Genomic DNA, 23,074 nt, shown 5'->3' with positions numbered 1-23,074 from the left:
ATGTGCACTAACTGATGTTTAGCATTGCACATTTTCTGCATGATCTGCTGCTATTTGTCACACTTCTGCTCTCTCCTCAGTTGCCTCTCACTTGTAGCACTTGTTAAACATACTGCAGGATGAGGAGGGCGCAGAGAAATGTGAAGATAAAAGAGAAAACACTGTCCTCAGCTGATGCTAATTGCGGTCATTGGGTGGTCAGTGTTTCCTTTCGTTTCTCGTAAGTCTCCCATGGCCCATGTAACCTCCGTGTGCTGAACAAAAACTCTTCAACTATTCAGATTTTTTTTCTTTATGCCCTTCACTGTCCATTTGACACCGCTTCTGAACTACACTAGCCAGGAAACTTCTTTCTAAATCCTGTGAATTGCATTGCTGCGCCCACATCAACATGCTGAAAGATTGAACATCCAGCAGCGACCAGAACTTTCCAAGAACTACAGCAGCTGGCCAGTGGCTATTACCCGCTAGAATGTTTTTGTAGTGTTATGTGTGTGATGTTGAGAGATATACTGAGTACAGACAGCAAACACGGTCTAGAGGGGGTTCAAAGACAAAGAACATCCAATGCCCTCATTCACACTTGGGGACAGTTAGCCCGCTGACATCTGTTTATAAAGTACTAATAGCATACCAAAACAATGGAGGAGATTTTCAAATTACTGGAATGACTGTCCCTTAGGACTGTGGGCCTCAACTACTCTGTTAGCACCTCTGCTATCATATCTGTTCCAGAGATTCCTTCTTGCACCATCTGGTGTGCAGTAAATGAGGAGAAAACAGGAGAGAAGCTAGGAAGGAGTTAGAAAACTGGTCTATACAGAGATATCCTGCCTATTTACACCACTGCTCTAATGCTAAAACAGAAGTAAGGAACAGGAATAGTACTAAAAACCCTCCTTTCCTATGCCTTGCTACACTCATTAAAGGCCTACTGCCAGATGTTTAACAGCTGCAACAACTGATTTTCCAGTTTTTTTCACTCTGTTATGGCCCATTTTGAGACAAAACCTCTGGCACGACGACACCAACACAGCAGCTTTTAAATGAGGGCAGATGAATATAAAGAGGAATGGAAAGTGAGAGATGTCGCAGGATCCTCAATGTTATTGACAATCACTGACAGCAGAGCACCAGTAACAGTTGATGAGGCATACCTAAAAACTTCAAAAAGCAATTGTTGTGAAGTAGCTATACAGACCCCTTCACTTTTCACATCTTTGTTGTTTCAAATTCAAAACAATTTTGCTATTGACACAAAATCCCATAATGAAAAACTGAAAATATGTTTTAATGTTCATATTATTTTAAACACATGTATTAATGTGGGTTACTTCATAAATGTATATAAATTAAATATTCCCTCCAGACGTGTTTTCAGATGTATATAGAACACTGTACTTTAAATAATGATGTGTCTAATAGTTAGTAGTTCCACAAAAAAAGTTCAATTATCTTATTAAAAATCATTAAAATGACATCTACTCCCTCAATAAAAAGTCCAGAATCTATAATTATGCAAATATTTTTCATTTCAAAAGTTTAACTACTGGATGCAAAATGTCTTACTGTCACTACTTCGCTGTAAAGTCTATTCTCAGTGTTTGTGCACTGGAGGCTCCAAGTTTCCACATCACACTTTTGTAATTTACATATCGGACCATGACTGGCTCCAAACAAGTTGTGATGTCACAAATTGTGCTCAAAGGTACTCACCTTAAACTCAGATTTAAAAAGGTGAGCACAAAGCAACTTTCCCCTTTTAGAAGATGATTGTGCAAACAGCCTTCTAGTGTCAAACTGCGTATGCATCATTTTGCACAGAGAAGCTCAAACATCCAACCGAGGTAACAATAAACAAAACATTTTTGACTGGAGGGGGACTTCACATATATAAAAACTGAAAGAAATGCTTTGTTCTGCAGTTGAATTCATACACTAGTCACTCCAGACTGAGCCGAGGTGCATCCTGTTTGATGACGCATGAGGTATTGATTGTAACACACTTGTTGCAAGTTAAACTAGGGTAATAATTTAGAAAGTCCCACATCTATCTATATAAAGTTAGAGTTTACAGTGCATGTCAGAACAGAAGGCGGTCATAAAGACTGCTAACACGTAAAGGAGCATAGTGGGCCCTGTCACTGGAAATGAATCAATGTTGGAACAACAGTTACACTTCAGATTACAGCCTGCATTACACTTCCAGGAGACCTCTTAAGTAGGAGTCCAGCCCACTTAGACAAACCGCAATTAAATGGCTCAGAGTAAACGATTCTCTTGTCTGAGCCTAAATTTGGATTCATTGGCCTGAATGTAAAGTACAGTTTCTGGTTAAAACCAGGTACCATCAGCTGGTTGATATCATTCATTATAGCCAAACAAACAATTTAGTTGTTCTCATTAACAACTGCTACTGTACTGAGACCGTCTATCAAATCACTAACATTAATACAGTTAACAACAACACCTGTATTGTGTGACTGACAGTCTAAATTATTAGTGACAGGCCTCATCACTAATAATTTATTTTGACTGCCAGTCAAAGAGGAGAGACAAAGTTGCCATCTTAACACTGCATTTTTACACGTCATCATTTTTCCTTATCTACAAACGTGACACCAGTGTTTTCAGATTTATCTACTCTGAGAGCAGATTTGAAAAGCACAGTTTTAGGTTTTTAGGTTTAAGTCAGCTTAGTGTGATTTCGTAGTCTAAATAAAAGATGTCTGCAAACTAAGCCACCTCGGTTTGGACATGGTTTCAGGAGCAGGGACTGGGTCAGGACTGAGGGAAAGACTCACAAAGAGGTCATTGACGAAATGCTGCTTGAGTGCACATGCAAACTGGTGCTATTGCTCAAATGTCAGTGACCCAAAACACACAGCGGACACATCCATGAGATGCTTGGGGAGAAGTCTCTGAATGTCCATTAAACCAAAGCCAGATCTGAAACCAACTGAAAATATAATAATCCCTAAAGAACACACTCTACCCATCCAATCTGACACATTAAGAGCAACCAAAGGGAAAAATCTGACAAATAATATAAATCCAGGTGTGCAAAAAGGCGGTACAGGCACACCCAATAAATACATAAAGGTGTAGATTCTACATGATGAATAAAAGATCTGAATACCAGTTTAAATTATATTTCGCCACTGCACCAGACAGATAAAAATTACAATATAGATCAGGAAAAAAGTAGTTACATTTTAAATTAATTAAAGCATGTGTGAATTAAAGACCACATTTTCTCTCCCTGGTCTCGTTCCTCCAGTTCTCTCATCCAATTCATGCTTCTCCTACACTCTCTCTTCCACAAGTCCAGCCTAAAGGGCCTTTAAGTGACCCCGCCACTTCCATCACGCCAACCTTTGCTCACACTGAGGTGTGTTCGGGGGGCACAGGACAGCAGAACAAGCTTAAATCCCAGTGAAGATGTTTTTGGCCTTGATCACCGTGCACATCGATCCCTGGCTGATTCCCACTCAGATACGTCTTATTTTATTAGTGGCTTCGGCCTTCTGCCGCCCCATTCCGCTGTGATCAATACCAGCATGGGGATGGCCCGTATTTTTCTCACTTTTAGTGCCTTAACGCTGTTTAACCGTGTCACCTGATAAACGACAGGCCCTGCCCAAACACTGATTTCCTATTGATTTCTCCCTCATTCAGCCATCCCTCCCTTCGTCACTCTCCCATTGTTTTTATCTCCAGTTATCTCCTCTCACCTCCCTCAACACGTTCACCCCCCCCCCAACTTAAGTAGAGGATGGACCTGCCACCTTTAACTCGTTCAACCACAGACACCCATTCTGTTAAGAGTAAGCTTAAGTCAGACTAAAAGGGGGCCATTCTGCTGGATCATCATCTTTAAAGGAAATATTATCCAAAAAAAACCCTACCAGTTCACCTTGTTACCTGTAATATGTAACACATACCTAATTTCAAACCATGGGAGGTTTGTGCTGAAAGGTAGGTTTGTGTTTCTCATTTTCCATCATTACCCACCAAACGGCCCGGACACAAACAGTGGTGGAGACCTATCTGTGTGCACGCAAGCATCGACAGAGCAGGATACAGTGAGCACCATGCAACAGATGCTATGACAACCTGGAGGGAGACAGCTCCATCCATCATCCGTTGTAGTCCTGATGATCGAAGCTGCGTTTGGACTACGGAGGAGGATGCACTGGGAGTTCCAACAGGGCAACACACAATCCACTTAAGGGGCCTCTATTGAACTATAACTGCGTAAACACGTTTGATATGAGCACAGTAGATTGTGAAATTAATGTGGAAATAGATGAACAGCGGTGATTAAGATACAGGACTACGGCTGAAACAAAATGGGGGAAAATTATGTTGTGGACATTTGAGATAAAATTAAATGAACTGCAAATGGATATCAGAGAAAACAAATTATTAAAAAGGAGGATCGAACTGTATCTGCACTACCTCTATCTCCCTTTCTCTTCTCAGACGGCATGTTATTTATACAAAATTAAACCTGCTCCTATTCCTGCTTAGTCTGGCTCATCCACTCAGTTACCCCTTTATTGATCTCTCATCTAAGGCACTTCTGTAAATCCAGTCTGTTCCTCCCAGCCTTACTGCCATTAATGCCATTAAAATGTGGGTCCCTTATCACCAGATACTTTGAAGATGTCTGGATCAGCTGTGGCTGAGGTCATGATACAGTCTTAATTTTCTAATCCACAGGACAACACAATTATCTTATCACTGTGAAACTCCTGCGTCTATTTGAAGTTTACGTCCTGTAAAAACATTAGCTATTGAAATTCTCTGTGTTGTTTCGTACTTAAATTGCACACATTTCTCACAACTTTGCTGTTAACATTTTTTACCTGTTGTAAACAGATGAATAAAAAACAAATAATCCACTCTTGTAAATCTGGTGTTATCACACGCCAAGTCTGAATAAGTAAGCCGCCACTATGACCATCTGTTAAAGAATCCACTAACATGACCTGGCATCTTTTATTAGGCCTCTCACCCTTTAACAATGGGTTAAGTGATAAATTGACATTTACAGCACAGCCTGCCAAGTAACACTATGTACAGCGCATACTGAGAAACTGACCGAGAAGTAATAACGAGCAAGTGGGCAAGAGCAGAGATTTTCTATTAACACAAGGGGAGAGGAGTTAAAGGGGTTGTGGGCTATGAGAGGACTGGTTTCTTGAACAAAACTGCCCCGTTTTAAGAGGCACCCCCCTCCACCACCACCACCACAACACCCCTCTGCAAAGTTATCAAGCTACAGCCACGGAGGAGTTTGAGCACCAGCTAGTGGTAGTGGGGTTTCACTGCCAAGACGCCCCACACCAAACACATTAATCATGACCAGGGGAGTGTAAAATTCAATCGGCTCCTTCCATCCATTTCATGTGAAGCAGACTGAAGGCCGGCCTTGTAGTGCCTGAGAAAGGAAGGATGAAAAAAGGGGGGAAAAAAGAAAGAGGAGCTCCCTACACTTCATCAGAACCCCTACTTCATAACAAATGGAGTGTCTCTCTGGCGGAGGAGTGCCATCAGAAACGCGCGTTCTCTCTATCCATTTAATTCCGGCAGTGGAGGAAGGGTCAGGGAGGGAGCAGTGGGTGCGTGTTCTGCTCTCCGCTCGCCGCTTCCCCAGTCACACAGTAAACTACCTTTTAGGAATTGTTTCTCAATAAGAAATGATCAGTCCATTTATCTGCACCAGGCGGGCCTGTCTCCTCACCCAGACCTCCAATATTTTTCGTTTGACCTGATCAGGGCTATAAACTAGACCGAGACACTTTCAATTTGTCACCCGAGGAGGCCTCTGCGAGTCCCATGCTACTGATTGCATCCTCCCTCCCACATGTAAAAATTCCACTTCCATGCTTGAAATCTTTTTTTTTTTTCAATGCATACAGCTACTTGGAAAAAAAAGCCTCTAATTCAAGCTATAACACATGTTCTAAGACACAATAACCACTCACATTCATGCACATTTTCCACATCATAATGTGTTCTATTGATGAATGTAGTCAGGCAATATGTGGATGTGTGAAGAAAAAAAAAGATTTCTCATTACATTAATTGCAGGTGAATGCTAAAATAAAAATCTCTCTCCCTCTTGCTAAACACATATGTATCAAGGACACTAAATAACTACAATTTTTTGCTTATTTTTTCACTTACTAATAAGGAATTCCTAAGTATAAGTTCATATGTTATTAAATATAATGACTCTCATGCATAAAACTTGCCTATCACAAGGTCACTTTTCCAGTTTACAAGCCAAGAAAGATGTGCTTAACTGTCAGTGAGTTCAAGCAGTGACTCCTAATGTTAATGTGTTAACATTAACATCAAATCTCATGTCATGATCACACTAACATAGAAGTGGTTGATATGGGTAAGTATTGTGATATGGTTAATTTTCTAGAAAATCAATTGAGAATAATCTACGTATAAAACAAATTCTATATTGCTGTTGCTCATTGGTTTGCAACATTGCTCACAATGGCTCAATACAACCAAATATATAAAGAATACAAATTGGCTGACAAATTTATATCATCTCACAGTATAATATCATGCAATCCGACACTAACATCTGAAATTTTTACCATCCGTGTGCTACTAGAAATAGAAATCTAAGATAAAACATGAGCCTTTCAACAAACAGGACCATCCAAAAACTGGGAGCAAGCACTTACCACTGGTTGTTCATTGAGGGGAGAAATATTAACCATATTGTTTTCTTTCAAAACATGTACAAACTTTGAACAGGGGGTAATTACAATTCACACATGACTTGCTTTCCCATCAAACCCTTTAAAACAGTTAAACATTCTTTGAATTGGATGGAACATGTCAATGATTTTTTTGACAAACTGAAATATGGCGAGGAACACTCAACCACATACACGCAACCTGTTCAAACTGCTGCCTTGTCTGAGTCACATGCACACGATTAATCACTGATACCTCCGGCTGTCACCTCACATTTATGTGGTTACACAACACTAATGGGCAACTGAGTGGAACTGAAAAACACATGGAGAAATTTAACCTTTCTTCTCTTACTTGTTTGTGTCTTCCTTTAACAAGTTGGGCAGAGAAAAGCCTCCTTCCCGTCAGATGACATGACACAAATGCACCGTGGCTTCAGTCACCATACTTCAAAGGATCCCTAAAAGGCAAAACACACAACATAAACTCCACTGTGAGACATAGCAATGAAGCAAATCGTTGCAAAAATGGTGAAAAAATATAATTCACTGTTTCCAAAAGCCCAAGGTGACTTCCTCAAACATCTTTTGTCCTGACCAACCAAAGATGTCTATCACAGAAGACTAAAGAAAGACTCAAAATGATTTTTAAAAATAACGCAATTAATTTTAATTCAACTAATTATTAACTGATTAATAGTTGCAGCTATAATCAAGGTGCTTTGTTTAATAAACAGTGAATCAGTGTCTGATAAGAGACCCAGTTTGGGTCATATAATAAAAATTAATTGCTTAACTAATTAACAGACAGTGTCAACAGGATTTAAAGCTTTTGGTTGCTTACAGCATGGTTGTTATATTTTACCTGTTTAAATTTGTAGTGACAAGGATCATGTGCAATTTGACCCCATATATAAATAAAAATGTTATATCAAGAATGGTTCACCAAATTTTCAAAACACAAATATCTTTGGTCTTATTGTCAGAGAAAAACCAGTACGCATATAATAAATGTCACAAAGAATGTGGCTCAGCTTCATAAATAATGTAAAAAAAAAAAAATCAAAGACAAAGTAAATGTACTAAAAAGGTATAGTATGAAGTAAGAGTCATTTTTAGTCGGTGGCTCATATTTATCCAGTTCTGTGGCTCTAAACAATGTGCCTCTTTAAACCAGAAAACTCACGAAGGGTACTGCAGTCTTGTAGGTCATTCTGTAAGGTTGATGGGTTTTAGCTACATTTTTTGGTCCACACAAATTGAATTTATTTCAGACAGAATGAATCAATGTGACAGGGGCACGGTCATTCACATAGGCAGAAGCTTGTTTTTCTGACAACAATGAAGTGTAGACAGTGGCTCTAATGTGTATATCTCAGACAACTACAGTCATCATATGTAGGTACGTGGGACAGCATTGACGTAACTTTAGCTGATAAAATAATGGACGTACCCACCGTAACGTCACCCACTGGTTTGTGAACTTGTGTTATGAAGCCTCGAGTTTGGCATTTTGACCGTCGCCATCTTGGATTTTTGGAGCCAGAAGTGATGAGAAGTGATCATATTTGAACAAGAAGATGGAGCTAACCCTTACGCTAGCTGCTAGCTTGGTTAGCGCGGTGCATTTACAGTCTATGGTTAACTGTGATAATGCTAATGCTAATGCTAATTTTGGCTAGCGAAAAACAGGCTTAAAACCATCAAAACAAAATGAACTAACCGGAAAAACGGAACATCCGACTCCTTAGAAGGTCTTTGAGTAAAACCAAACGCTGAACAAGACTTTTTAGGCGACCAAAATATTACAATTAACTTTCATGGACTGAAAACACACTGAAGCAGCAGCTATGCTTACGCCTGTAGTCGGTCAATCTGGGGTTCCGCCATGTTTACGTAACCTAACCAACGTAGTCGCCATAGTAGCGACTTTATCGTCAAATTTAAATTAAATGGGACCATAATTTTCAAAATGAACATCATGCTGTATTGAAGAAGACTTGAAACTAACGATTGAGACCATAAACTCATTAGGAAATTATTTACTGAGGTAATAAATCAAGTGAGAAGTAGGGTCATTTTCTCATAGACTTCCATACAAACGGACTTCTTTTTGGAGCCAGTGGAGTTGCCCCCTGATGGCCATTAGAGTGAAGGCAGGATTAAGGCACTTCCGCATTGGCTTCACTTTTCAGACCCAGAACTACAGGCTTAGTTGACAGTAGAGGATTAAAGATGCCATGTCGTGGTCATGCTTAAATTTAGGCAGATTTTAACTTAAATAACCACAGCTTTATTGATTAACAGGTGACTCAAGTTACTAGATACAACTGCACATTTACACCTAGCACATGTAGGTTTGTGAGACTGACACCCTGAGAGAAATACAGTTCTGCCTGAACTAGTTGTGCAGTAGATTAGAGGACCCATATAAGGGTTGAGTTTTTGTTTGTTGCCTTGTCATGACAGGAGTAGAGAAGGATGTTTGTGTAGCTGTGTGCACATGAGCATGTTTTAAATTTGCAGAGTATTCTTAAATTAAGCTTAGTTTGGTTTAATTGTTTATTTGTTTGTTTGTTTTTTAGCTATGTCCACTTTTAGTTGCACAATGTAAATAAATCACCCTTCTTTTTTTTTTAGTCAAGACTAAGTCTTGTGATGCTGTCCTCTATTACCTTCCTAGACCCTCTACACACCATTGCACACTTGCGTCATGTTGCCTAGTGAAAAAAAAATTGCTGCACTGTGATGATAATCACATATAATAATACTTTTCTTTCTTTTTACTTTCTGTAAAATTTAGGTAAGTGTTTTTTTTCTTCTCTCTTCTTTCTCTGAATGCTTATCGCCACCTTCAGGGGAGCAAAGCCACAACAGCTTCATATCAATGTCTGTTCAGTGTGTTGGTTAGAGGGGTAGAAATGGGCATGCCACCAACACCAAAGTAGGTAACTCTGCCCTTGAGATGAGTAACCGTAAACTGGGGGAGCAAGGCTACATATCTCCTGAGATGCCCACTTATGTCAACCCATTAAAGGACAGGTTCACAATTTTTCAAGTCTTTCTTAAACAACAGTCAGGCTTGCTGTAATCATTCCTCCTGTTCATACTGGCCATTAGAAGATCCTTTCATAATGCACTTGATGGGAGCCAAAATTCACAAGCCTTTCTCTGTGCAAAAAATTATTTAAACGTTTATCTGAAACTAATGTGAGGCTTCAGCCATCCAAATCAGTCAAATCAAGTAGATATCTTTCAACATCACAGTCTTTTGGGTGCCAAAGTTGTTACTGTACCTCCACTGCAGCTCAATAGGGAAACACTGTCCAAAGAAACGCAAAGGAATTTGATGCAAAAAAGACTGTAAATGTGGCAGATATTCACTTAATATGACTAACTCAGACTGCTGAAGCCTCATATAAGCTTTAGCCCCCATCTTTTACATTGAAAGCACATTTGAAATGGATCTTTTAATAGCCAGTATGAACAGGAGGAATGATTACAGTGAGGAAAACCTCTTTCAGTGTTCATATGGGCACCTAACTGCTGTTTTAAGACAGACTGGAAAAACTGTGAACCTGTCCTTTAATGTTACCCTTTGGCAGAAGACCAGGGAGAGACAGACTGTCTGTAAACATTTTTCAGAGCAGACATTTTGATACGCATAAAAGCACAGGTGCAATTAATAACATCAGTGATGGCTGAATCCCATTTAGTTCTTCCAAATTCATGATGCTGGTATAGTGGTTCACCAGTATGGTCGTCATTAATGTTATCAGTTCCACCTGCGCTTTTCTTGCTATGACAAGTAAAAATTTCTGCTGTTGGTGCACTTGCTGTTTAGGACACATACCATATAGCTGCATGGATCATTTTCACAGCAGACATTTTGACTTGTCATAGCAGAAAAAGCACAAGTGAAACTATTAACATGAATGATGACTCTTTTCCATTAAGTGTCCAAGTAAGCCATACTGGTGAACCAGCATGCCCAACAGCAGGGCTAATCTAAATGGAATACAGTTGTTATTAATATCATTGATTACACTTGTGGTTTCCCTGCTTTGGCATGTTAAAATGACTGTTGTGAGAAAGGTATATTTCGTAGGCCTGGGCCATATATACTGGCGATAGACATTTTATAAATAGCAATATGACAATTGTTTGATAGAATGTTTGATAGTTTCATTGCATACATTAAATGCAAACCACCATGAAAGCACGTAACAAATACGTAAAGTTTGGTTGCATGAACAAACCCCAAGCGTGCTCCTTCCCTGGCTCATAAACAGCCTATAATATTCCTTAATAATAGAGAGTGTTACGAGTGACATGCAAACAGCCAATCATTTAACAGGTGTGTTGTTCGGTTGCACCATTGACTATGACTATAGGGCTGAGCTATATCGCCCAGCCCTAATAGTTCAGCCGCAGACCTGTGTTGCAATTTCTACCCCTCTCTCTGCATTTTTGACTACTGAGTAAAGGCAAAAAAGTTGTTTTGTTTTTTTTTAAACCTGCTGTGAAAATCTTTCACCTGGCTGGCTGCAGAAGTAACCAATACTCTAACGCTAATGGTCTCATGTTTAAATGGTAGTGCTGTCTTGTCAGTGAGTTATCCATGTGAATTTCATGACGCATATTAAAATGTGTGTCTGTAAAATCTTGCCTCTGAGAATGACAACAGCTGTGGCCAGTCAGGACTGCTACTGCAAGCCATGCAGAATGTACCCGTGCATTTATTTCTTCCACCAATTATACTATTCAAACTCTTTCTCAGTAAGCTCACTAATCCATTTTGTTATCTGAAAAGAAGGTGCTGCACTGACCAACAAATGAAGTGAAATTCTACAACAAAACAATGTCAAGGACAGATGATGGATAAAGGTTATTTGCCAATCTTAAAATGTCAAGTACACACTTGGCAGAAATTGGAAATCCCAAAGCCAGCTGGGGAAAAAAAAAGCCCTTCGTGCAGTCAGATGAAACAGCTGGGAATACTCTGTTGTGTTGTAACTGATGGCATGATCTCAAGTGCTTCTTGAAAGATTATCTGTTCACAAACCAAAAAATAATTGGTTGACACAGTGGAATCAACAGATACCTGGAGGAGACCATTTTAGGCCTCAAAGTTTACTCACAGAGAGCCATCAACTATTAAATCAACTTTTTTGGGCTCAAAAGAGGCTAAACACAATAAGAGTAATTTTCCATTAATCATTTTCATTACACCTCCTAGTTTCTGGGGAAGGTTTCACTTCATTTTATGTGAGAAGAACAGCAGCCCTCTTCCTGTTTTGAGCCATAGAGCAAATATAGTACTTTCCATTTATATGTACAGCACCAGTCAAAAGTTTGGACACACTGTATTTCCCATGAATTCTGACACAGTGCTGTACAGTCAAGTGTTAAGGCAAGTAACTTAACCTAAAGATTTATGCTTCAGGGTTTAACTTTATCACACCGAACAGTCTTGTTATATGTAACCTAGAGATAAATAAATAAAACAAGCAGCAGCATTACCAGTTTGGCTAGCATTAAGCATAAAATTATGGCTCGGTATCAACTTAATTAGTGTTTACCAGGTAGAAGGGAGCTAGCTAGCTGGCTAACTTTGCTGTCAGTTAAAAACATTTACAAACTTGCATAACTTACCATAAAGAACTCATGTAACACTGTGTTCAGACTAACATATTCAGCGTTTGGTAGCTACAAGGTCGCTTAACAAACAGTAAACGTTGGAAATATGAAATCACATCACTACAGACGTCACACTCTGGAAAATTGGCGCGTAATCCAGTGTTGCTTAGCAACCATGTGTTCAGTGCTTCCAGGGATGGCTGAAGGCTGTACTGCAGCAGTCTGCAACATGGATGTTTAATAAGAACTACTTCAACTTCCTATAATACATCCATAGTCTGTACTTAAAGAACCGTCTCTGAGAGCTTCACCTGCCATCCAGTGGACATGGCCGGAATAACCTGAGAATTTGGAGCTGCTTGGCTCCTATTATTGACCCCTCAGTACTGTCATTTAATCCTAGCAAGTATACTACACACATATAGTTATATATAAATAACAATAACATAATAATACATTTCATTTGTACCACACTTTTCATGAATCTCAAAGTGCTACAGAATTAAAACATACAACACACAGCATAAAGAAAATAAGAGTTAAGATGAAAAAGCCTTCCTGAATACAAAGGTCATTAAGGCCCACATGGTCTGTACTGGGGGCCCGTACCAAACTGAAATAAGTTAGGTCTTAAAACTATGTTGTGACACAGAAACACTCGGGGCCTCAAGATTAGCTAATATAAAGCAGGACCCACTTTTCAGATCCTTATCATGTTAGCTGATATTGTGCTTTAGTGTTACATATTTACACAACAAATAAATCAAACACGGTTTACACACTGCAAGCCTGGAGCTCACAAGAAGGTAGGTTGCTCACTTAACTTGGCAGGTAATCCAGCATTGCCAGTGGTCCTTTTCTTTGTTTGTTTGTTTTATAGTAGTCAGATAAGTAGTTTTATTATCAAAAACTATGCCTGTAATGGGGTGCTACATGGCCATAGCAGGCCATGATACATGGATACACACGACTAGGGGTCAACAAGTGAATCTTCCATTTATCCACCATTCAGCTTTTTTTGCATTACATTTTCTTGATTGGTTTGCACTGTGTGGTACTTATTCTCACATGAATGCAAAATATTCTTAAATTTTGACTGCAATACTCATGCAGTGTCAAGTTGGTATATTCACTGCAGTTAAGCCCATATGTGTATCATACCAGCTCTTTAAATGGGTAGATTGCTAAAAATAAGTCACTCCTCCTGCCCATGTGTGAATAGAAAAAAATATTTTAAGGTTACACACTTACCAAAGGGAGAACTAATACATACAAACTCTCATAAATGGCTTCATACTTTGTGATTTTCTGAATAGTTGGGGCTAAGCGTTGTTTGTGGTGCAACAGTGACACCCTCTGGCAAAACTATACGCTGCATAAAAAGTAGTGGTACAGTGAATAAAGGCTAAAAGGCACTGCATGACAATAAGGCTTTATTTGAGGATGTGAGGAGGAAATGGCAGGTGACAGTTTTTTATCTCAGAGGTGAGCAACTACACAGGTCTACAGATTACTGCTTTGGCTGCATACATATTCAGAGTGTCATCACAATTGATAATAAACAAGTCATTTCGCAAAAAGTTTTTGTTTGCAATAAGTCTAGGAGGTAATCTTAAGTGTATAGGTCTATGTCAGAGTACCATCTAACATGCAAGGGTACTTCACTTTTATATATCTAATTTTGTGTTGGTTTATCTAGCTACTGGATGGTGTGCTGTTTTGTGGTTTAATTAGTTTCACTGAATCTACAGTAGTAACCTCAAGAACACACTGTATGAAAAAAACATGCAGGCATAAGTAAAATTTGGTGATCATACTGGTTTGAAAGTAAGTCCCAGAGTAAAATGACAAACCTTTAATATACTGCTCACTGACACTTTCAGGGCCAAACACCTCTGAAAGAAATAAAACAGTAAAGTACAAATTTTAAGACAAAAAAATAAAAAATGTGGAACACAATATGGAATGGAAATCACAAATACTGTAACTGGCCATTTTACTGAACACCTGGTAGATGATGTTGATGGTAAACAGGGAACAAAAAGTACAATAAGGCTTCAATACTGAGACAAACCTTCAGAGGAAAAGCATATTATGATGAAACAGATGGTAGGAAATAGATAAATGCTACTGTTTGAGGCTTCGGATGCATGTCTGAATGCACTTTATGTTGTCACAGGAACACATGGCACTTTTTTTTGGATTTCACAGCTTTTCATTTACAATGCTTGGGTGTATTTGCACATTCCATTTGAAAGTGAAATGTGATATATAGGCTGATGAAGTGAATTGGCACAGAGTGGTGAAAAGGCCACTATGTCTGATCTAGACTGTCGTTAAGTGGCGATACAGAGTGGAAAACAAGGATCTAAAAGTAAAGCAGTCTTTTCACAGTATCGTTATTTCGATGCAAGTTGACTGAAAAAATAAAGTGATGTATTTCCATGGGCAGCAAAGTCCTGAAAATATGTACTACAGCATTCTGTGTGAAGGTACGGAAAGAAATCAAAAATAAATTGGAAGTAAAGTTAAACTAATTATAAACATAAAGGCACCCAGGTTATGGGGGAATAATCAAAAAACCCAAACCATAAATCTCTCAAAGGGAAACATCCTCGTATACAATACCATTGTCTTCCATTATTCATCATGCAAAAGGAAAAAAAAAAAAAAATACAGCAATTAAAAAAATAATGAAGCCTTGAACCAGGTATGAACGGGCCTGTAGCACAGGAGCCGCTCCCTGGACCTGAGCCTGCTCTCACTATGTACAAGTACAGATGAACTACATGACCATGTTTGAATGGGCACAAGTCAGGCACAGCCTGCGCTCGTCTCACATTCATCACCATTCACTCTCACAGGTCAAATATAAACTAGATCTCTGTTAACATGTTAACATCAACACTAAAAATATACCTCTAAATCCCATTCTAGCATGGCCACACAGTGCGGAGGGGTTGTACAGGTGGACATGGAGAATAAATATATATTACATCTTTATATACAATGAAATGGAGAGGGGCACAGTGGCTAATTGAGAGGGGTTTCCTCCTGTTAATTCAATGAGTCTTCTTGTCTTACAGTGGTGAAAAGCTGGTAAGATTTAGAGGACTCGGGATCTCTTGCTGGCAAGTGAACCGTGCTGAGAGAGAAAAGAGAAAAAACATAGTTAAAGTCAAAGTGATCCTGTTTGCAGGCTATTAAAGCAACCAAATAAATGGTGATGTCAGGAGCTCAGAGAACATTATGAACAAAACACAGAGACACAAAAACTCCCTCTCCACCTCAAAAATGTGTTTTTCTTCTTGTTCCTTCAATCCAGTTTGACGTTAGAAGGCTGTTTTCAAAGTTCCTCTGTGCTTAAATCTGAGTCCAGTATGAAACTTACAGAATTGTGATGTTTATACTTGAAGCCTCCAGTGCACAAACACTGAGAATGGATTTTTCAGTGAAGTAGGAAGCATCTTTTGTGTAGCAGTTAAACTTTAATGTAGATATTATGGATTTTTCAAAGAGGGAAAAAGAAGTTGGTGTAATTTTAAGACGTTTTAATATGGTAATTGAACTTTTTAATGGGAAAAACATATCAGATAAAAATTATAATCCAAAGTGAATTATATGTCTTTAAACATGTCTGGAGGGGATCTTTAACTGAACAATATGACTGGAGCTTTTCAGAACATTCACAACAGTTAGAGCCAAAGAATAACAAGCTGGAGTGTGGGGATTTCTTTCTTTGGCCTACCTTCGCCTGCTTGTAAAAGTGAGGGGCCAACTCAACCAGCCAGGACGACTCCACAGCAGTCACATCACGCATGTAGTATTTCGATGTCTGCACCACTTCATTGAAGACAACCCTGTAAGATAAATATAATTCTCGGAAACAATTTTCAAACAGGAGAAAACTAAAATGTCTGTGAATTATCTGCATGTTTTAAACTGACCATTTTGGAGGTTTCTCTCCAAACAGCACCGAGTTGGGGTGGATGTGAAGCTCGCGGTCGTCTCTTAAAGTCCTGGCAGGATGAAAAACATTAGACAGTGTTATATGTGATTTGAAAGTGTATGAAGACAGAAGTCATTTGCTGGGAATATTAGACATATAATAGAGGAGTGATAAACAGCAAAGAGCTCTCTCTCACCTGTAGGAGCCAGAATGGTGAATGCGGGCTGCATTAGCAAAAAACCCAGAAACAATGCACTTCAAGATCACATCAGGGTCACCTGTGCAAAAGAACAATGAATATGTACTTTAGTTATATTTAAGACAGTGATGCATGTTAGTGGCAGATGGCTTTTCCATCTGTTTTACTAAATTTCTTCAAAGTAGCACAAAACAAAAAGATGACCCGACATATTACATAAGCACAGAATCATTCAGTTACACATACCTTCACTGGAAGTACGCGGCACCTTAAACTTGTTCATGAGACGTCGGAGCTGCTCTCGTACGGTCACAGTGCGCAGCAGACCCTTGTAATTGAGAAAATGTTCCTGACACCACTGGGAGCTCTTCTGGTGCTGCAGATTAGAAAGAAAAAAATGTTTCACAGTCTTGATAAGCAGCAGATTTCCCTGACCTCCCCGACTTTTGCTGCATTCACAAGCCCTCCCCGGTGATGTGTTCACTGTCACAGACTGAGCTATATACATATGTACACACACAGTATACCTTAATGAATGCTTCATACACATTCAGCATTGTGAGGTGGTCTCCCTCAGCAACTGCAAATTTCCTGTGCTCACGGACCTGCAGGGTGAGATAGCAAAAACGGGATAATTGTTACGCTGACAAAGCATTTCTAGCAAATATACAACACGTTCCTTTTGAAAGCCTCTTTTCACTTACGGCAGCTTTCTTCTGATTGGGTGGCACGACAAATATATTCTGAATCTGCATCATTGCTGCTATGGTAACAATCTCTTTGGAGCAGCCAAAGTTTCCGGACTCTAGGAGCATCTTGGCAAACATGGGGCTGAGAGGAAACTCTGCCATCCGCACACCCATGGGATCAGTCAGACGGCCGTAATGGTCCAGACCTGCCAACAGACACGCAGCTGATTGAGATTTCTGTGTCACCTTAGCTTGTAGATGCTTGCGGATACATAATTTTGAATGCTAGTCTGGCAGTTGAAGGACAGTTTCCTTGCTTACTTTGCCACCCTGCTGACCCCCTTGTTTCTTACCTCCCAGAGCATAAAGCAGTTCCAGAGCTTGAACCATGGTCTGAGCCGGAGGAGGCTGTGAAATTGTAAAACATGAAAACTCATTTTAAGTCTAATAATAACAATATTTACTCTAAAAGACAGAATAAAGTGACAATCTGGTGTACTAAGTCTTGTCATTACATCTTTAAAAGCACAAGCAGAAAATGACTGCATTCATTTTATGGTTTCTATGCATTTTTATCCCAGAGGCCAGAGGCTATTCTTTCTAATTAAAATGTAAAAGTACACTTTCTTTCACAGTGGATGAACACAGCACAGCCACCCTGTGGATGCAAAGTGAGCTACTTACTGAAAGGAAGGAGAAGCGCAGCACGTTGTCAATGCCTAATGCTTTGAGCTGCAGGATGACAGGGGCCAAATTGGTGCGCTGCATCTCTGGCACAGTGGAGGCAGGCAGTTTCTCAAAGTCCTCCTCTGAAGAAAGGAACAGAGGTAATAAGAAACGCAGCGAGAGAAAGACAAAGAGTGACAGAAAAAAAACAGGCAAAGAGTGCAGAGGGAGGAGGATAACCAAGTACAGCACTTTGCCATAAAGGTTTACAATGAACAATTCCTCTCACTGACAACACTCTACGACACTTATCGTACTTCTATTTCTTGTAAACCCACACATACCTGTGTACAATCTAAAGCATTTCCCAGGCCGGTTTCGTCCGGCTCTCCCGGCCCTCTGGCTGGCTGAAGCCTTGGAGATGGGAGTCACCACCAGTGATTCAATAGCAGTGCGAGGATTATAGGCTCGCAGCTTCACAAATGCACAGTCGATGACAAATACAACTCCATTTATGGTGATGGATGTCTCAGCTATGTTAGTGGCCACCACCACCTGGAAGAAACATTAGACAGGAATAAGTCAAGTTCTTGGTAAATAGGCCTTTTTTCACAGCAGACAGTTTGACTTATCATAGTGACAGAGAGCCAACGTGCACAATGCCAGGACCCTGACACCGGAGCAGCTAAATGGAATTCAGTCATCATTCATTTTGATATTTAGAGCTGTGCTTTTCCTACTCTGACAAAATGTCTGCTATGAAAAAGGCCTTTTAAACTGTTTTCCCAGCTACTGTCAACACCTGCACTGTTTGTGTTGTGTGTTCACTCTGGAAAATCTCTGTAAGAACGGTGCCTTCACTTCCCTGTTTTTCACTAAATCTTTGACTGGCCCGCAACAGAGGTAATAAATGGATAAATGGAAGCCATGATTTTGCTTTATTTTGCAAGCTATAAATTAGCATCTTTAGCATTTGGTTATATAGTCCAAAAATTACCATATGAAATATAAGTGGGCTTTTCAAAAAAAAAAAAAGACAAAAATAAATACTGTGTCATGGTTTGTTCCAGCCATTAAAATAGATCCACTAGCAGCAACGCTACAACAAAATTGGCTTCTGATTTTATGCAAAGTGATACAAGGGCCAGAATCACCTCTATCAATACGTGTGTCATGATTTACAAAGTGAATTCCTCATTGTTAGGCTACTTCTAGATGCATTTTACTTACAGCTGAATGAATTACCAAACATATTTTTCTTGTTTTCACTATTCTCAATTAATTACATGCATGTTAAAACACATCTAACATGAGACGGATCCATTTGTTTTTTGATATTGATCCTAGTGAGGAACGATACTCAAAACAAGACTATCAGTATCCCCTCCCTTGATTTTTGATATTGGTTTCAAATTCCACTCATATTCCCCACAGGGATTTTGGAATATATACCAAATCGTAGAAATGTAAATAAGATAAAATTTCTCCTCTATGAATACACAAACACAAAGGCAGCATATTTACCTTGCGAACAGAGGAGGGCGTCCGCTCAAAAACTTTCATCTGCTCAGCGTACGGTAGACCAGAATACATTGGCAAAATTCGCAGGTGTTTCTTCATGCCGTATCGTGACAGAGACCTGGCCTGTTCCTGCAGAAGGGACACCACCTTCTCCACCTCTTCCTAACGGGGGACATTTACAGGTTACAACAATTAGAAGACGATTAAGACAAAGAAGCTCGACTTCACTACAATATAATCATAAAACGAACACATGTGATGCTGTTGCATTTATGTACAAGCCAAGCCAACAAATAAAGGTTGAGTAATGTTAAAAATATGGCCACCAACCTGCCCTGTCAGAAAAGCCAGGACATCTCCGTCATCTTCCGTCTCATGTATCTTCAACACTGTCTCCACTGTGGCCTTCACGTAGTCTGGGACAGGACTGAGAACAAACCAGAGATATTTCTAAGTTAAAAAGCAAATTACGCACCATTTCCTCAGACTGGATCATGTCGTTTGACTACCTGACAGTGTAGAAGACGTCCACTGGAAACGTGCGTCCCTCCACTGTCAGAATCCCACACGTGTCCTTGTTTGGATCCCCGGACTCGTTCAGGTTGAAGAACTCATGGAATTTCTTCAGATGATAGTGATATTATAATTAGTAATGAGTATACGTTTTACTATGTAAAAAGAGATCACACAGCTTCTTACAAAGTCATTGTGAAAAGTAACATTTACTGGTAAATAAAGTGAACATTTGCAGTGGAAGTTAATATCTTTTTATCAGCTGGTATTTTCCAGTAAAGTAATGAAATACTCTTGTTGCCCTCAACCTGACATTTAAAAAGTATGCATCGTACTACTGTGGTACGCCTAAATAATTTGCATGTGTCGATAAAAGACTTTTTAAACAGAAAGTAGATGCCCGATATGGCATTTCAGCTGACTTGCTTAACGCTGAGCGGAGCCGTGGCCTGATTGTGTCTTTCCTTCTTTCTTTCATCGCTGTATTGCAGATGTCGGTACAATGTGATCTGACCTGACATCAACTTTTCCCTCTACCCGTCTTTGTTTCCCCTTGTTTCTCACTACTCAAGCATATCTGTTCATCTTAATGATGCAGTCACCTTGGCATCCAGAGTGGCAGAGGCCACGATCAGCCGCAGGTCTCGCCGTTTCTTCTGAATCTACAGAAAGGAGACGGGGAACACGTAACAGCGGGAACAGAGAGGGAGAGTCAGCATAGGAATGGAAAACGAGTCACAACTTTCTAGGATGATTATAGATTGAAGTTAAATCTGAAGTCTGTCCTAAAATGATAGTCAGGTGCCCTAACGAACACAGACACATGTTTTTCTTGCTGGAATCAATCCTCCTGTTCATACCGGCCATAAACTTTTAAACATATTTTCCCTCATCACTTCCATCGTAAGCACCTTTGGAGGAGATCTTCTAATGGTCATTATGAACAGGAGGAATGATTACAACGAGAAAAACCTGTTTCAATGACTATTGTTTTAGGACAAACTTGAAAAGTTGTGAATCTATCCTATAATTTGTTCCAGTGAAACATTGCGCTGGCATTACCTTCTTTAGTAGACCGATGGCTATGTCTGTATACAAGGTTCTCTCATGTGCTTCATCTAGCATCAACACACTGAGGATGACAATACAGAACATTAGAGTTACAAAGAGAGACACCCAACACGTTTCAGCAATAGAAGCCAGTTTTTGCAGTTTAATGTGATAAGTACCTGTATTTTTTCAAAAGAGGATCCGCCATCATCTCTCGCACCAACATGCCATCTGTAAGAAACTGAAGCACACAGGCACAGATGAGCACAGAAAGGAGTGAAACACAGGGAAGCTCGTCATGAATACTGCACGCATGTGGCGGGAGAATACCTTGATCCTCGTAGCGTGGGGATCAGAGCAGTCATCAAATCTGATGGTGTAGCCCACCTCATGTCCTAGCAGGGCCCCCCGCTCCTCTGCGACACGGTTGGCTACCTAGCATCAGGGGTAAAGAGGGGGAAAATTACAGCATTTGAGGCCGGGCATGTCCTTCAAAATTAACAGCTTTATCTTGAAGCAAGATGACATTGGCGCGGTGAAATAGCGGGACATCAGCAGAGCTCTTACAGAGATAGCGGCCACGCGGCGAGGCTGTGTCACTCCAATCACCTTCCCCTCTGCTGCCCAGCCAGCCTCCAGCAGGTACTGAGAGCAGAGAGATGAAAAGAGAAGGTGGACATAAATAAGAGAAGAGCACAAAGGAGGTAGAGACATTGATGTTGCAGAACAGCAGAGTCTGCATAAATTAAGCCCTGGCTGATGTGGTCCAAACCTTGCTGAAAGAGGCTAATAATAAGCATCAAGACAAGGTCGTGTAAAGACCACTATGGGAGTTAAGCCTCATGAAGGATATCAGTCCACTGCCGCAATGCTGTGTGCCTTTTTAGCTGTTAGATTTGGTGCATGTGTGACTTTGAGGGTGTGTTTTTTTTTTTGTCCTTTACAAAGAAGGCTGAATCTAATCATTCATTTTAAACTGTTTTTAATGATGCCACTAACCTGAGGTATCTGTGTTGTCTTACCGCACCCGGTTTCACCAACTATGACAACAGTCTGGTAGCTTTCCAACAAGTACAAGATGTTGTTTCTGTGCTGGAGAGGGAGAAAAAAATACAAAACAGTTCAAACACACATCAAACATCAGTCATAAAGTACTTTACTAAAATCACTCAAGTGTGGGATGTTTGGGAGGAGGATTGAGGGGTAAAACCTTGAAAACGGGGAGTTTCTGTCGCTGCTTCTCGATGGAGAGGGCGGTGTGCGGGTTGAAGATGATGGGGGAGCCGGTGGTCTCTGTGTTGAGCTCCCGCTCCTCTGAGATCCCCGGTGCCTCAGACCCTGGAGGGGAACGGATGATGTTATTGAAATGTAAGCAGGTTGAGGATGTAAGAGGATTAGTGCAAAGCCATGACATAAAACGAAGGACTTATAGGTGAAGAAAGCCGTTCACCGTAGTGCGATTTATTAATTAATTGCTATTCATTGTACTTTGTGCCTTACAGCCTGAATGTTTAATGCTGGCAGGTTATACTTTGGTTCCGCAGAGCAGAGCCGAGCTGAGCTGAACAGGCTGCAGATAATCACGTAGCTGCTGCGTTCACGGCCGCATCCAAACTGTCTCACTTACATCAACAGCTGCTAATTAATCTGTATAAACCTGGAAATGTTTGCATCAAACACCTTATTCACGCTATTACTTACCCGGCTTCCAAAATTTCATCGTGGAGAGGGGAGCCGCCATCTTGGCTTCTACGTCACATGTGATTTTTTTTCTCTCTCTCGCTTCTGTGAGGATGACGTCATAATCCTGCCTCTCGTTGGGGGGTTTTTATGAATGATGTCAACGCGTTTTTAGAAAACAACTGCAACAGCAAGTTCAAGCTGGGTGAATTTCATTCTTCTACGGCAGGTTCACACAAAGTGCAAATAAATAAAAGGAATATGTGCAAATCAACTGACTACTATGAGGAAATATACATGTAGAAGCAAAACATGACAAAAAAAACCAAAGATCCCCTCCAGACATGTTTTAAGATGTATAAAAACACTCTGCTTTGAATAATAATTTGTCTAATATGGTTTTTCCACAAAGAAAGTTAAATTATCTCCTTAAAAT

At 40.0% G+C, this 23,074-nt stretch overlaps 1 protein-coding gene across 1 annotated transcript; it reads right to left on the bottom strand.

The window, feature by feature from the left end:
* Positions 1-13,787: 13,787 nt before the first annotated feature.
* dhx35 (DEAH-box helicase 35) lies at positions 13,788-22,745 on the bottom strand. Its single transcript, XM_042410112.1, has 21 exons — positions 22,660-22,745; positions 22,169-22,296; positions 21,958-22,050; positions 21,526-21,603; positions 21,289-21,393; positions 21,138-21,199; positions 20,971-21,040; positions 20,511-20,570; positions 19,905-20,017; positions 19,726-19,822; positions 19,399-19,557; positions 18,219-18,429; positions 17,893-18,017; positions 17,562-17,616; positions 17,224-17,414; positions 17,047-17,124; positions 16,766-16,895; positions 16,517-16,598; positions 16,319-16,390; positions 16,120-16,231; positions 13,788-15,516 (listed from the first exon to the last, which is right to left on the bottom strand). The coding sequence occupies exons 1-21, from the start codon at positions 22,697-22,699 to the stop codon at positions 15,478-15,480; spliced, it is 2,100 nt and encodes a 699-aa protein (XP_042266046.1). The 5' UTR covers positions 22,700-22,745; the 3' UTR covers positions 13,788-15,477.
* Positions 22,746-23,074: the final 329 nt, after the last annotated feature.

Source organism: Thunnus maccoyii, chromosome 4, assembly GCF_910596095.1.
Source record: "Thunnus maccoyii chromosome 4, fThuMac1.1, whole genome shotgun sequence".
Classification (NCBI taxonomy): Eukaryota; Metazoa; Chordata; class Actinopteri; order Scombriformes; family Scombridae; genus Thunnus; species Thunnus maccoyii.
The sequence above is the reverse complement of the archived record's forward strand: the minus strand, read 5'-3'. Positions and strand labels throughout refer to the sequence as shown.